The sequence below is a fragment of the Cryptococcus neoformans genome, chromosome 10, assembly GCF_000149385.1.
Source record: "Cryptococcus neoformans var. neoformans B-3501A chromosome 10, whole genome shotgun sequence".
Classification (NCBI taxonomy): Eukaryota; Fungi; Basidiomycota; class Tremellomycetes; order Tremellales; family Cryptococcaceae; genus Cryptococcus; species Cryptococcus deneoformans.
The window spans coordinates 489,638-503,153 of NC_009186.1; the positions used below are offsets into that span (position 1 = coordinate 489,638).

The window sequence follows — 13,516 nt, forward strand, 5'->3', positions numbered from 1 at the left end:
TAACAACTTTTTCTAATCACTACTTCAACTTTTGTACCCAGCATACAGAAACAAACATTATGCTCATAAGAGCACCCAGCTATATATTCAACTCAAAAACCCGCACTATATACTCTGCAGCAATGGAGCTCCAACAGCACCAGCAAGAACAAGCAAGGAAGACTGTTGCCGATAAGTGGCTCAAGCCACATGGACCTCCTGTAGGCGCAACGTTTGGCGCAAGGGTTCTCAAGGATGAGGATGATGTTTTCAACCATAATGCTTGGTGGGTACATAACTGAGCTAAGTCCCAGGATAGCTAACAATAGGTAGGGACCATGTAACACTCCCAGAAGATTTTAAGGAAAGAGCAGAAAAGGTCATGGAGCTTCACCGATCAAGCCCTGTCGCCGAAGAGAAAAGAGGTGATGCCGAATCCGTACAGCTAATGTTTCGATACTAATCTATTGTACGGTAGACGAGTACAATGATAAGCCTGCGCATTATTGGGACAAGTTTTACTCCCAGCACGAAGACGGATTCTTCAAGGACAGAGGATGGTTAAGATTGGAATTTCCGGAGCTTGTAGCCTGCAGCGAGGCGGATGTGAGTGGACTGTGGATGGAGGATTGTGATCTGCTATTAATCCGTAACCAAGGCTGGCCCAAAGACAGTCCTTGAAGTAGGATGTGTACGTTCTTTTCATTTTGGATCTACCCGCTTTTTCAATTGACAGTTCGATGTAGGGCGCAGGAAATACCGTGTTCCCCCTCTTGATGCGAAACGAAAACCCCGAGTTGAACGTTTATGCCACCGACTATTCTGCGACAGCCGTCAAAGTCGTCAAGGTCAGTCCATATGCTTATTACAAGGAGCTACAGTTGGGGAAGCCGATTAACAAGTCCTGTAGGCCAACAAAATGTACCCTAAAGCCGAACACGGGCTTGGTACCATGCATGCCTCCGTCTGGGACATCACTTCCACACCTCCTCCCCCTTTAGTATCATCTTCATCAACATCCACATCGCCAGAAGATCAACTATCTTCATTGTCAATCGAGGAACAGCCAACCTACTCTCTTCCTGAAGGTATCACCCCCGGCTCTGTCGACGTGATTTCCGTCATCTTTGTTCTCTCTGCTCTTCATCCTCGCGAATGGAAGCAGGCTATACATAACCTCTATACTGTACGTCACTAACTCTAGTTTTTTTTTTACGATGTTAATCCTGACAACAATCTTTTAGGCTCTCAAACCGGGTGGTCTCCTTCTCATTCGAGATTATGGGCGGCACGATCTCGCCCAATTACGTATCAAGAAGAACCGTCTCCTCGACCCCGAGACACCTAACCTCTACATCCGAGGCGATGGTACAAGGGTCTACTTTTTTGAAAAGGAAGAATTGGAAGGAATGGTGTTGCAGCCGCCTGAAGGAAGAGTGGAGGGCAGGGCGAAGAATATGTTTGAGATTCAGCAATTGGGAGAGGATAGGCGATTGGTAAGTGTTTTGCTGAACGCGAGGTGCGTGTCGAGGTCGATACTAATAAATTCATACAGCTGGTCAACCGTAAAGAGCGATTGACCATGTACAGGATTTGGATGCAGGTCAAGGCGAAAAAGCTGACCTGATGTCAGTCAATAATAACATCATAGGGGTTTTGGATAGAACATATTTAGCATATATACCTGTATACATTTGTACTATCATAGGGCATTTGCATTACATCATATGACATGGAATCGTTCACTGATCCTTTCTTTCCAAGCATCAATATCTGACCTTCAATCAGATCATACATTTCCAACTGTCTATTTAATGATTCTGCATGCTTGAAACCTTCGAATCCCCAATTACTACTATTTATTCATAATTTTAGATACGAGAAACAGCGAGCCTCTCGTAGATTTTGACCATGTCGGACTACAAATGAAAAGTCAAATCAGCTTCGATCCACACATGAATAGCAAAAAGAGACTTACAGTAACACCCATAGCGGTAACATCAGCACCGGCACCGGCACCTTGGATGATAAGAGGCCGGGGAGAGTATCTCTTGGTGGTAAAAGAGACGATGTTGTCAGACCCCTTGAGACCGGTAGCCAAAGCGTGGTCCGCGGGGTACCTGATAGGCCCTGTCAGCTTGTCTCCTACATCCCCCACTAGTAAAAAGGAAAAACAACCCACTTGTCCAACTTGGCCTCAACCTTGCCAGACTTGATGTCAATAACACCGACATATCTCACCACCTGACCCTCCTTCTTGGCCTCCTCCCTGAGGTTGGCAAAGAACTCGTCACCCTCCTCGAGTCGCTCAAGGTACTCCTCCTTGGTAGAAGCGTCGGAGAGGACATCGGGAACGAGAGATTGGGTAGGGATGGAAGCGTAGCCTTCGGGGAGAGCGGGAACGGTGGGAACGAGTCGGGCGAGGATGGAGAGCTTTCGGGCGACGTCAATACCGGAGAGGTCATCTCGAGGGTCAGGCTCCTATACACGCGAAGGTCAATGTGTCTCCAAACTCTTTAAAAGACACAACTCACAGTATAGCCCTTCTCCTTGGCAACCTTGACAACCTCGGAGAACTTGACGTCGCCACCTCCAGGCTTGCTGAACTCATTGAAGATATAACTCAAAGTGCCACTGAAGACACCCTCAATCTTCTCAATCTCATCACCGGTAGCGACCAAGTCCTTCAAAGTCTGGATGATCGGCAAACCCGCACCGACAGTAGACTCGCCGTAGAGTAAAGAAGGAGTATTGGGGAAGCTCTTCTCAGCGATAGCCTTGTAGAGAGCCTCGGAAGAGGAGAGACCCTTCTTGTTGGGGGTGACGATGTGAACGCCCATGGAGAGGATTTGGGGATACATGGCGGGGATCGCATCAGAGCCGGTGCAGTCGATGAAAATACCAGGGGCATCGGGGTGGGTTGAGAGGACGGAGATGACGGAGGTAACGTCGAGAGGAGCACCGTGTTTCTCCAAGATGGACTGGAAGTTGGCCGGGGTGATGGGGGCAGCGGGGAGGGGGAGCGAGAGGGACAGACGGGAGTTGGCGATGAGGACGAGCTGGAATTGGGCGGAGAGGGGAGGGGAGAGGAGCTGGGAGAGGACAGCCTTGCCGACGCCACCGAGGCCAAGAAGCGCGACGGGGATGGGACGGAGAATGGAAGCGGAGAGCATTGTGTGGTGTACAGAGAAAGTGCAGAGTATATCTCACTTCAGATGCTTTTTTCATTCAAACAGAGGGTCACGACTTCTTCGATAAAAAAAAGAAAAAATACTACGTCATCAATTTCATTCTTCTTCTCGTCGTCGTCGCTGCAGCTGATTTACATCCACTTTCAACATCCATACACACCAACACCACGATGAGGCCATGCCTCGGAAGATACCCATACAAAGTATCCTGCCACAGATCAACAGCCATATATCCACTAGGCATATCGCCTCTTGTGCCCGGCTACGTCGACAAAGACAATTAGACTACCTCGCACCCTTCCGACGTCCTGCCAATCCCCCGTATTCACCGCTTAATGACAAGCTTCGAAATGTCTTGCAAACGCATGGGCACCCCGCAGCATCCCCAGCGGGCGATGTCCCATATGAAACAGCGTCGACTGCTCCTGTAGCAACTTCACTACAAGAAGTGCCGGCCCATGAGGAAGCGAGTCGAGTCGTAGACCCTCTTCCTGCCATGAAGGATGCTTCTGCGGCAAAGGAAGAGCACGCTAAAGAAAAAATGAAAGCAAGAACTAAGGAAATGATTGTCCAAGGCATTGCTGTTCCTCCGAAACCTATACCTCCAGGCGAAGAAGGTTGGCGAAAATTCATAAAACGATTTACTTTGACTGTGCTGACTAATGCTTTTTAATAGAATGCTGCATGTCAGGCTGCGTCAACTGTGTCTATATAACCTACTCTGAAGATTTGCAAGGATATATTGAGGCCCTCGACGCGGCTCGTGAAGCCCTCGAAGCTGCACGTATCCCCAGAACAGAGTGGCCCGACGAAATAGCCAAGCAAGGGAGAGGGGAGGACATTAAGGGTGAAGAGGTCCGGAAGACGGAAGACGCAATGGACCCTTCAATGAATGCATTCTTTGCGTAAGTTATCCCTCTCTCTGGATTGATGTCATATTGAGTGATGACTAATGGAATTGTCCGCCGGGCTAGGTTGGAAAACAAACTGAAGAAGAAACAAGCGCCAGAAAGTAATGCGGCCTCGTAGGAGCGGTTTCTCTGCCATTGAGAGGTAGATTATTACACACTTAGATGGAGCATCCTTGCATGAGCATCATATCATATCGCACATCATTGCATTATACAAATATTAAGCATGCATGTAATGACAAAACCGAAAACCCAAGAAACATTTTGTACAGATCCCTCTTCTCTAATCGTCTAAAAATAGGCGTTACAGACACTTCTCTCTTGCAAATCTCCCTCAAGAACGCCACCGCCAAAATCAATCGACGCCACAAGTTCTTTTTCTAATCATAACCTTTTAACTCTATACAAGAAGGTTTCCGCACTCTAGTGCATAATTATAACACCCTACACAAGCTTCTTCCTCAAGCCACTTTTACCCTACGGTGGTGAAGTTGGGATCATAGTTTGGCAGTCCACCAACAATACCTATCATTCAAGGTTAGAAATGTTTCCCCGACGTTTATATCTATGACACATACCATCAATAAGAGCATTCCAATATTGCGTATTGTTTCCATCCCCGCCCACAACACCACCAGACATCCCACTGATCACTGCCGGAGCCTGCAACGCCGATGCAGGAGTTACGGGGATCAAAGAGGGGTCCATCCATGGCATCTGCTCGGGAACCTGTATGGGTTGAGGAGGGTGACCATGCTGATATCCCGCAGGAGGATACTGATGAGGGCTGGGGTGTGGGCCTGCCCCATGACTAGCCGAATCACTGCCTCTGTCATTGACCATAGTTGGAACAGGCATTGAGTAAAGGCCGATGTTGAACTGGTTCATAGTTGAGTCTGCACCAGGTCCAAAAGAGGTATTAGACATGAGCCAGTGGTCAAGCCTATGTGTGATATGTCAGCAAGTTTAGAACTGCAATCGACTGAATAACGCACAATCGCTGAGGATGATCTTCTTCGGGACTAGTCCCCAGCCCAGGAGGAGTAGGTCCCGAGTTTTGCCCGTAGTAGCTTCCCTTGAAGTACGCTTGGACGCTTCCAGAGGGCGACGGGAGAAGAGGTACCGAGCGAGAAGGTTCGCTAGTAGCTTGCTTGTCTTTGGACTCCGGTGCAGGATGAGGCGGAGAATGCATAGCCGACCGCGTCCCGGTGCTACGAGGAGCAGGTCGCTGAGACGAGGTGTTATCGGCCGACCATCGAGGGGCGTTTCGCCGTGTGCGACGCTCTTCCATCTCTTGCGCTCGGCGGTGGAGGGTGTAGATCTATGAGTTCGTCAGAAATATTCTGTGACTTATGCGAAACGCTCACAATCGCAGCTTCTTTTTGAGAAAAGTCATCCGCCTTGGGATCATGTGGGTGCTGTTCCATGAAACTCTGCACAATCATGCGCATGTCGCTGGAATGAGCAGCCCTCTGCCAAAAAAAAGTCAGCGGCTATGTTAACTAATGATTTTTAAATGCACTAACAGGATCAATGATCATACTAATACCAGCAATCATCGCAGCATTCTTTCAAGCATGTCAACTTTATAGCCTTTTTGGTGAGCATGTAGATGTCACGTACGAATTCTCGGAACGAGCTTCCCAATAAAGTCTCAAAGAAATCGGGGCACTCTATCTTGAATGCTTGTCTCTATAAAATTGTTTTCAATTAACTACTTTTCTTCTAGGGATCTGCCTCACAGATATGTAACTCACGATCTTGTAGTCCGTAATGGCAGCATCAAAGCATGCAATCCTAGATAGATTGTACCTCGAGCTCTTCAATCTTCTAAGCAGCCAAGGTCGCTGCATGGCAAATATCAGCGTCGTCATCAACCGGTATGCTTTCTCATAACTGACGTGCAAGATGATGGTGAAATGTAAAATCTCGGTTTGGATATAATAACGATGGATAGGAAGATACCACAATTCTATGATCTACATTAGCCGAGGGCGCATTAGACTTTTTGAGCATATAAACTCACTACTATCATAGGACTTGTCATGATTCAGCATCGTAAACGTGGGAGGCAAATCAGCGACGAATTGCTTGAGCTCAGCGTCGAGCGCCTCAACATCTCGATACTGCGTTTGTCCTGTTAGACGTTGAAAGTGATGGGTGATCTGAGGGTTTATCAGAAGGCAAACCAACAACACATGGAGCAAACTGAACAAACCTTGGCAACAATGTCACCGAGCCTTCGGCGAAGAAGGAGATAGGTACCAAATGTCGGTTCCGTAATTGGCCTAGGCTTGGCCAGCTTGTTCTCAAGCAAGTCGACTAGGTTAAGGTTAGAAGGAGGCCTATTTCTTCGTCAGCAGGCGTAATGGACTCCTCAAATCGCATAACGTACAACGTGTCCACACAAGCCGAGTCAATTGATGTTGGCCTTCCAAGCAAACAGGAATAGGTGGCATCGGCATGAACGAGATATGACCATAACCTTCGCCTGTACTCTGTTACATAAGGATCCAGTCCAAGTGTCTTGCCATCTCGGTGCAAACCTATGGCTTGCCCAATGGTGAGTGCCAAACGGAACTCGGACCATCCTTCCGCAAGTCGTCGTTCGTGCATGAGAACGAGGTACAGACCAGACTGATAGGTCATTAATGATTTATTCAAAACATGTTTGATCTCAACACTTACACAGATACGTGTCTCTACAAGCTGGATATTTTCAGCCTTGACAGCCGAAGCGATAATGGCTGCCGATTTCGCTGTTTGGCCCCGAAATGTTAGCAAAATCCCACATGAGCGATAGAGATACTTACAGCTCCAGTACATGCGAAGACTCAACGCTCTCTTCCTCTCTTCTGTGTCAATCACGGCCTCGGGTGCAATCCTTGCCGATATTGCGAGGACGATGAAAACTAGAGGTAATGCCAAGACAGCAGGAGGACTATTGCCATCCACATAGACCGTTTCAAAAGCTCGCTTGAAAGCGTGATCGTCGATCGGGTAACGGACAAAGTTGAATTTTTCAAAAAACCAATCAACCAGCTTGTCGGCGAGGGACCGTTCTGGCAAGTCTTTCAGGAGCTCCGACACCTTTGGGGATGTTTAATACATTCAAACTGGAAAGTTGAATTAAAAAGTGCTCACTTTATGAGGATTGAGGCCAGAATCTTCGAAAAGCCTTTGTAAGCTCTCAGCAGGAGTGCCGTGGTAGTCCAAACCTCTAGAGACAGGTTGAGAAGGATGCATCATCTGTTTGCATTTCAGTACAACATCAAAGGTATATCAGGATGACCCAGGATGGATCTAACCCACCGATTGAGGAAGAGGATTCCTGCCTGATGTCGCTCGGTCAAGGCCATCCACACCTCCATCGTCACCTTCGCCTTCACCTTCAGCACCCCATTCCGCCGAGTTATCATCTCGTCTAGACCTTGTCGATGAGGTTGATCCAGGTCTGTCTAGTTCCCTATCCCCGGATGTCTGCGGCCTGACACTCTCTTCGTCATCATCGTCGTCCGCTCCGAAAGGTGGCGGTGATGTTGCAGGCGCGTGATCTGCAGGAGCAAGTTAGTTAAAGAAGAAACCGGAGTAAGAAGCATTTACTGATTCTCCAGTCCTTGAGAGCCTTTGTACCTCCGACTTCCGGTATCCTGTTGACTACTGCATTGACGATCGCCTCAAGCCTCGCAACCCTCACACTAATTGTTGGTAGCATAGAAGGCCGTGGTTTTTCTGCTGTCGCTTCATTCTCCGTTTTAACTTTTGTAAAGTCCTTCTTGTTACCAGACCCCTTCTTTTCAGGCGGACTGCTAGGTCGGGTATAGGGGACGCACAGCTCCGGCACCCTTCTGGCCACACAATGCTGGCAAGGGGTTTCTCGATTGCATCGTTGCTTCCGCTTAGCACACTCAGCGCAAGACAATGCCACTCTGCGTTTCTTCTTCTTTTGAGTCTGACCGTCTCGATCAGTATCTTCGGTTGAATTGGTGTGTTTACCTCGCGAGGTGCCTCGAGAAGGAGGGGGCGGTGGCGATCTAGGCTGCAAATTATTTGCCGTACTTTCTAACCTGTTTACATTTTGATGCGGCGACGAATCATCCCCTGGGAAGGGTGGGACATAGGAAAATGAATTATTGCTCGACAGTGGCGTGGCAAGCGGAGGCTGGTGTCTTGAGGGAGACTCGCGATAGATCGACGCACCACCATAAGGCGTATTAGGGACGCCTCGAGCGTTGCTCATTGCGTAGGAGCCTGGTGAAGGAGCTTCCCATGGAGTAGGAGGAGCTGATCGATGGGAAAACTCCATCTGGCCCAATGATAAGGGAGGCAAACGGGTCTGCGTCGGATCTCTGGGAGACGCACCCCAGCTTGTCCTCGATCGCGATCCAGGTCGGTCCAGGATCGGTTGACTTGCCCAGCTTTGAGGGTCTGTGTGGCCACCAGAAGGAGACTGAGCTGGAGGATCACGATAATTTGGAGATGCTGGAAAGTGGGTCAAGGGGGAATTTGTGGATGGTATGGGAGGAGGGAGGTGATGAAGAAAGGGGTAAGACGAGCGGGGATGGCTGCTGGATGAACTGGAGGAATGTGGCAAAGGAAGCGGATGCCGATGCTCATCGTCCTCTCTGCCTGCTGGTGGCTGCATTGTGGCGTTTGCTGCTGGCCAGTACATAGGAAGCAAGGATGGCGAAGAGACGTGGTAAAGATGGCCGTCCATGATGAATCAGTGTAAGCAGACAATTGATACATCCACGGAACATTTAGTTGGTTCCCATACATTAGCCATCATCTCGAGCTGGCATGCGCGGGCTGGACATTGCTCACCTCAATCTGCACTTGGCCGTGCGTCCTCGTCGAAAGTACTTCAGCTGTGCTTGACCTGGCGTAGTCGGCAACGACGGTTGTTTACTATGCGTTGTTCTCCGGCTAATACTCGCTGCTGCCTGCTGTACCTCGCAAAAGGCGTTTTCCTGCTGACACAAGAGGACAGCAGCACTCGGCAACGGTGTGACAATGCAACGGGCCGGATGGATTATCTTGGGAAGAAGCAGCTGCAGGAGAGACGTCAGCGCGAGAGCTGAGCTGGCATGAAAAGTATTATTATTAGCGGTAGTAAATATAATTCTACTGTGAGTGACTAATGGCTGGCGGGAGGTAAAAGGCAGCATAACATAATTAATTGGACGAGCTCTAATTACTTAATTGGCCGCCGCATGCGCCGCCTGCGGCTGGGATGGCGGATAAACAGGGATTGGCGGATAAACAGGGACTGGCTATTCAAACTCCTGCAGTTCCTAACCTAGCCACCTCGTCTCCTGAGACACCTGAGACCACGATCCTGACTCCGGAGGCTTTAAGCCTCGGTGTTTTTCTTCTTGGGTCTGCCTTCGGCAAGATAAGATTGGATGGAGGCGCATCAAGCGCCCTACTAATCCCCACGCGGTAATATTAATAATCTTCGGTCTCTTCTTCGTTCATCATCCGTCTTTCGCCGCCCTCTTCTTCACGTCTCTTCTTGTTATGCGATACATGTAATACTTATAGCTTATGTCGTACTGCTGCAAGTTATCAAACCCCTGGACCAAGCATTCTGCGAACATCTAAACACCTGAGCGCGGGATTACGTACGTAGCAAGTCCCATTATTTCAATTTTCGTCCTTGTCTCTTTCACCTGGAACTATTTCAACGGCGGGAAGGCACGAGGAACAACCATATTCAATGGCTACCATGTATGTCTACCGAGTATTGAGTTATTATGTATGCTAACGTATGCTCCTCCTGATATCACCTAGTGTGCAAAGCGTGACTGGTAACTGCCATCTGCAGCATCTTTTTGAATCTGAATATAAATGCATCTATGCTCTGTCGCTCATGGCTTTGCAGGATCAGACTTCTGCAGCAGCAGCAAAAAAATGATTGCTGTTGTCCGGTGCCACATACCAAACGGCAGAAAGCGGTACTATTAATTGTGGACCAGACGCAGGGAGACGAGTAAACAGCCTTGGTTGTGGCGAGGGATCGGGGAGACGAGATGCAGGAAAATAAAGTTGAAGGTCATTCGTTGTAACCGGCCTTTCGTTCTCGTCGCCAGATTTTCGTTACTAGCTGGCGAACCATTTTTTTCTGGCCATCTTCCTTCCTGTTCGCGTCTTCACGCGACAAGGGACAACATCAGGACCAACAAGGAGGATCATCGTCCGTTATCCGGACATAGCGACAGCGCCGACCCCTCATCACCCTCGTAACTTCTTGTATTGCCGATAGAAGATTTAGAAGAGTACGTAGTGATTTTCTTTTTCCAATGCAGCAAACAAGTTGATTAAAAGAGGGTGCTCATTACTTACAATCTAGAACGTAATAAAAGTTTAATGAACTACGTAAAACGTACATATTTAGTGTAGTAATTAGCGAGCAACCTGTGGTCACTTTCATCATCATATTTCCAACAAGTATGTTTGACTGCTGTGGCTTCCTTAAACCGACCGTTATCCTCTTTGCCCTTTCTTACTTCTTCGACTTCATCATACTACATATCCCATCCGTTCCGTCTATCTGCACTCTACTACCCCCCAACCGTCATGATCCTGCCATAGTTGGCCACACTCTCTCATCATCACTACTTTTCTTTAACGCCGGGGGGTGATTATAGCGGCGTCGATCCACTTATCATTGTCGCTTGGCTGTGATACGGCACCTCAGCCATCTTATGTCTCCTCTTATTCCTACCTTTTCGCTGCGCCATAAACTATTCAAATGACGACACAAGGACGTTGTTGGCCAATATACCGTTGGCATAACCCCCCTCATCACAAAACCAAGATAATATCCATAGCTATAGCTAATCTATCATGGGTTTTTGCCCTACTATTGCAACACCGGCCACTTTGCTGCCGACCAGACAGTTATGACATTCCTTCCATGCGTCCCAACAGCTCTGGCCAGCCCGCCGGATCCAATATCGGTCCACCCTTCGGTTTTTTGGAAGACTTTTGCGACTTTGTTCTCGCTATCGATTTGCCACTAGGTACAGCTGACTTGAAGCTTGGTGCAACAAATGTACGAGCAGATTGAGAATCCCCTTGCGGCAGCTGGCCAACGAATTCACGAGGGTCAAACGGCTACACTTCATTCAGCGACACTCTAAAATGGAAGAGAGGATGAGAGAATGGTTTACCACAATGGGCGCAAGCACAGCTGAAGAGCTGTCTGGAAGCAATGTTGGTGTCGGGGATGCTACGGGTGACAGCTCTTTGTATCCGTTGCTGAAATCATGGGTCGACGGTGTGGAAGAAACATTCTTTTGGCACGCATCTTAGTTTTCCTAACATATCTCGAAAAACCGCTCACCTCAAAGGTATAGGTATCAACAGTCACTCTTACGCTTATTTCTTCCTCATCTTCGGGTCTTTCCTTGTAAGAAAAGCTCTTAAAAGCCGAGCTAATCCCGGTAAGACGGTTGGTTATAAGGCCGGACCCGCCGCAACCGCCAGCGTCGGATGGCTTTAGACCGACATTGCTTTGGGTGTCGATAATCGACTGAAGACGGTGACGATAAGTCAAAGGATTGAGAATAGAGATAAGCGATAATGCGGGCAGACATTGCATTATGGTTCGGCCAATGTTTGCTGAAGAATACGTTAGATGCCTTTACGTTTCGGGGCTGCTACTTAATTACCTACCAAGTGATGGTGTGTAAAGGCATAAGTGAATGAGGAAAACCAAAGCAACTATAGAGACAGGTAGCCTGTGTTCTCCAATAAAACGTGTAAGTCGTACTTGATTCTTGATTTCGGATTTGTGTGCTCACATGCTCTCAGCAACCATCCACAGTAACATTCGGCTTAGGCCTTTTTGCTCGCCAAACTGCTTCCATTGTCTTACCAGAAAGAAGTTCCCTGTTTCGCTAAATCAGCGCGAAGGTGTAGGCGACAGATGCCTACGTACTTGAGCACCATGTCGTGAGGTAAGTTCCCGCCAATAGTCCGGCCCAACCTTTATACAGTATGGCTTGCTTCTTCATCCATATCCCCACATAATCGAGATTAGCGACTGTGATGTCGGGAATGGAGGCACCGTGAACAAGAGCTCTGTCGATTTCAAACCCATTATTGATTTCTTATCGGACTGTTCAGCTGAGAGTGAGACATACGCCAAAACCATCCCCCATGAAGCTAGCATTCCCAATGCCAGCGGGGCACAGACATAGAATCTCGCTGTCCCAGATATCTGCCCCATCCCTGTCAGTGACACTCCACAGCTATAGTCATTCCCAAAGATTCAACAGTCGCATACCTTCCACACTTTGCAAATACCTTGAACCAACCCAGCCCCACCCAGTGCTCCTGCAATACCGAAGATCGCCAGGTTGTTTGCGTTGTCTACTGCGGCAACGGCTGGATAGTCGTCAAATTCCGATATTAGCCTGTGAACTTGGATACAGGTTACTGCGAGGGCGGCTCTGAAACGCATCATCTCTGGTTAGTCTCATTCGGTGTTTCTCGGGCGGACTTACATGACAGCACTTAAACCGGCCACGACAACAAGTACCAAGGGTATTGGATCTGTCAGTGAGTAAACCTCCAGGTATCGCCGTGCTTGCGAGATCAGGATTCCCAACAATATACATTGAAAAACAAGGCCCAAAACGGAGCACCACTGGTTTGTTTGTAAAATCAACTTGTTCCCATATTGACCGACACCCGCAACGACCAAAAATAACCCACGAGTAGATAATTAGGATTCGAAGATAAAGTTTGCCAAAGGAGAAGATTGAGGTAAGCTTGATCTGATGTCATGGTAGTCCTTTTTTGTATCCAAATGTTGATAGTTTCGGGAGGCTGATTCTCAGTTTGACAGAAGAGGTAAAACTCAATTCTACAGATGGTGTCGTCGACGATGGGCTTGCATCATCTCTCAAACTTGATTTTATACGTTAAAAAACTGGTCAGCCATCCTTCCACTACGAGTTACGCAGACTCCATGACCTAAGGAGCCTTTCTTGTTTACGGCGATAATGGGAGCGGTGTAGGGCTTTGTATCCGTCATTCGTAGGGATTTTCTCCTTGTGTAGAACCATGGATGATCCGTCCAAAGCGTGGCTGTGGAGTGGGTATTTGTGTAGATCGTTTGTGTAAAGCTGTAGCCGCATCTTTCCCATCAACATTAAGTATTAACGATCACGCGAGGAAGAAAGAAAGTAGTGGGATAATGGTTCAGAATGATGAGTTTGTGGAGGAGACAGGATCCCTGAGGTTAAGATGTACCAGTGAAATGATGTAATCTGCAGTTTGATGGGAGATGGGAGAACTTTGAAGGCCGAAACCAAATTTCTACCGTAGTAGGGTCGTGAATGTTTTTCTCACATTACTTGCATGAATAAGCATCAACATAAGTAACGGAGCTCGAAGCCTGGAGAAAGTGATGCCACCAACACA

At 48.1% G+C, this 13,516-nt stretch overlaps 5 protein-coding genes across 5 annotated transcripts; 2 read left to right on the forward strand and 3 right to left on the reverse strand.

The window, feature by feature from the left end:
- Nucleotides 1–122: 122 nt before the first annotated feature.
- On the forward strand, nt 123–1,606 carry CNBJ1410 (hypothetical protein; the record flags this gene model as incomplete). The annotated part of the gene is made up of 8 exons (XM_768053.1): nt 123–265; nt 313–404; nt 458–585; nt 638–670; nt 726–827; nt 890–1,165; nt 1,224–1,475; nt 1,535–1,606. The coding sequence occupies 8 exons, from the start codon at nt 123–125 to the stop codon at nt 1,604–1,606; spliced, it is 1,098 nt and encodes a 365-aa protein (XP_773146.1).
- Nucleotides 1,607–1,850: 244 nt separating this feature from the next.
- Nucleotides 1,851–3,152, reverse strand: CNBJ1420 (hypothetical protein; the record flags this gene model as incomplete). Its single annotated transcript, XM_768054.1, has 4 exons — nt 1,851–1,898; nt 1,958–2,099; nt 2,162–2,460; nt 2,514–3,152. The coding sequence occupies 4 exons, from the start codon at nt 3,150–3,152 to the stop codon at nt 1,851–1,853; spliced, it is 1,128 nt and encodes a 375-aa protein (XP_773147.1).
- A 196-nt stretch (nt 3,153–3,348) lies between these two features.
- Nucleotides 3,349–4,199, forward strand: CNBJ1430 (hypothetical protein; the record flags this gene model as incomplete). Its single annotated transcript, XM_768055.1, has 3 exons — nt 3,349–3,787; nt 3,847–4,075; nt 4,145–4,199. The coding sequence occupies 3 exons, from the start codon at nt 3,349–3,351 to the stop codon at nt 4,197–4,199; spliced, it is 723 nt and encodes a 240-aa protein (XP_773148.1).
- A 354-nt stretch (nt 4,200–4,553) lies between these two features.
- CNBJ1440 (hypothetical protein) lies at nt 4,554–8,387 on the reverse strand (the record flags this gene model as incomplete). The annotated part of the gene is made up of 15 exons (XM_768056.1): nt 4,554–4,606; nt 4,660–5,024; nt 5,077–5,402; nt 5,449–5,553; nt 5,608–5,649; nt 5,705–5,773; nt 5,839–6,053; nt 6,108–6,246; nt 6,300–6,426; nt 6,477–6,718; nt 6,770–6,840; nt 6,895–7,171; nt 7,226–7,330; nt 7,394–7,635; nt 7,685–8,387. 15 exons carry the CDS (start codon nt 8,385–8,387, stop codon nt 4,554–4,556), a joined length of 3,081 nt encoding a protein of 1,026 aa, XP_773149.1.
- A 2,597-nt stretch (nt 8,388–10,984) lies between these two features.
- Nucleotides 10,985–12,877, reverse strand: CNBJ1450 (hypothetical protein; the record flags this gene model as incomplete). Its single annotated transcript, XM_768057.1, has 10 exons — nt 10,985–11,200; nt 11,257–11,379; nt 11,430–11,707; nt 11,762–11,826; nt 11,890–11,977; nt 12,027–12,169; nt 12,232–12,308; nt 12,375–12,540; nt 12,595–12,737; nt 12,806–12,877. The coding sequence occupies 10 exons, from the start codon at nt 12,875–12,877 to the stop codon at nt 10,985–10,987; spliced, it is 1,371 nt and encodes a 456-aa protein (XP_773150.1).
- Between the last annotated feature and the right edge of the window lie 639 nt (nt 12,878–13,516).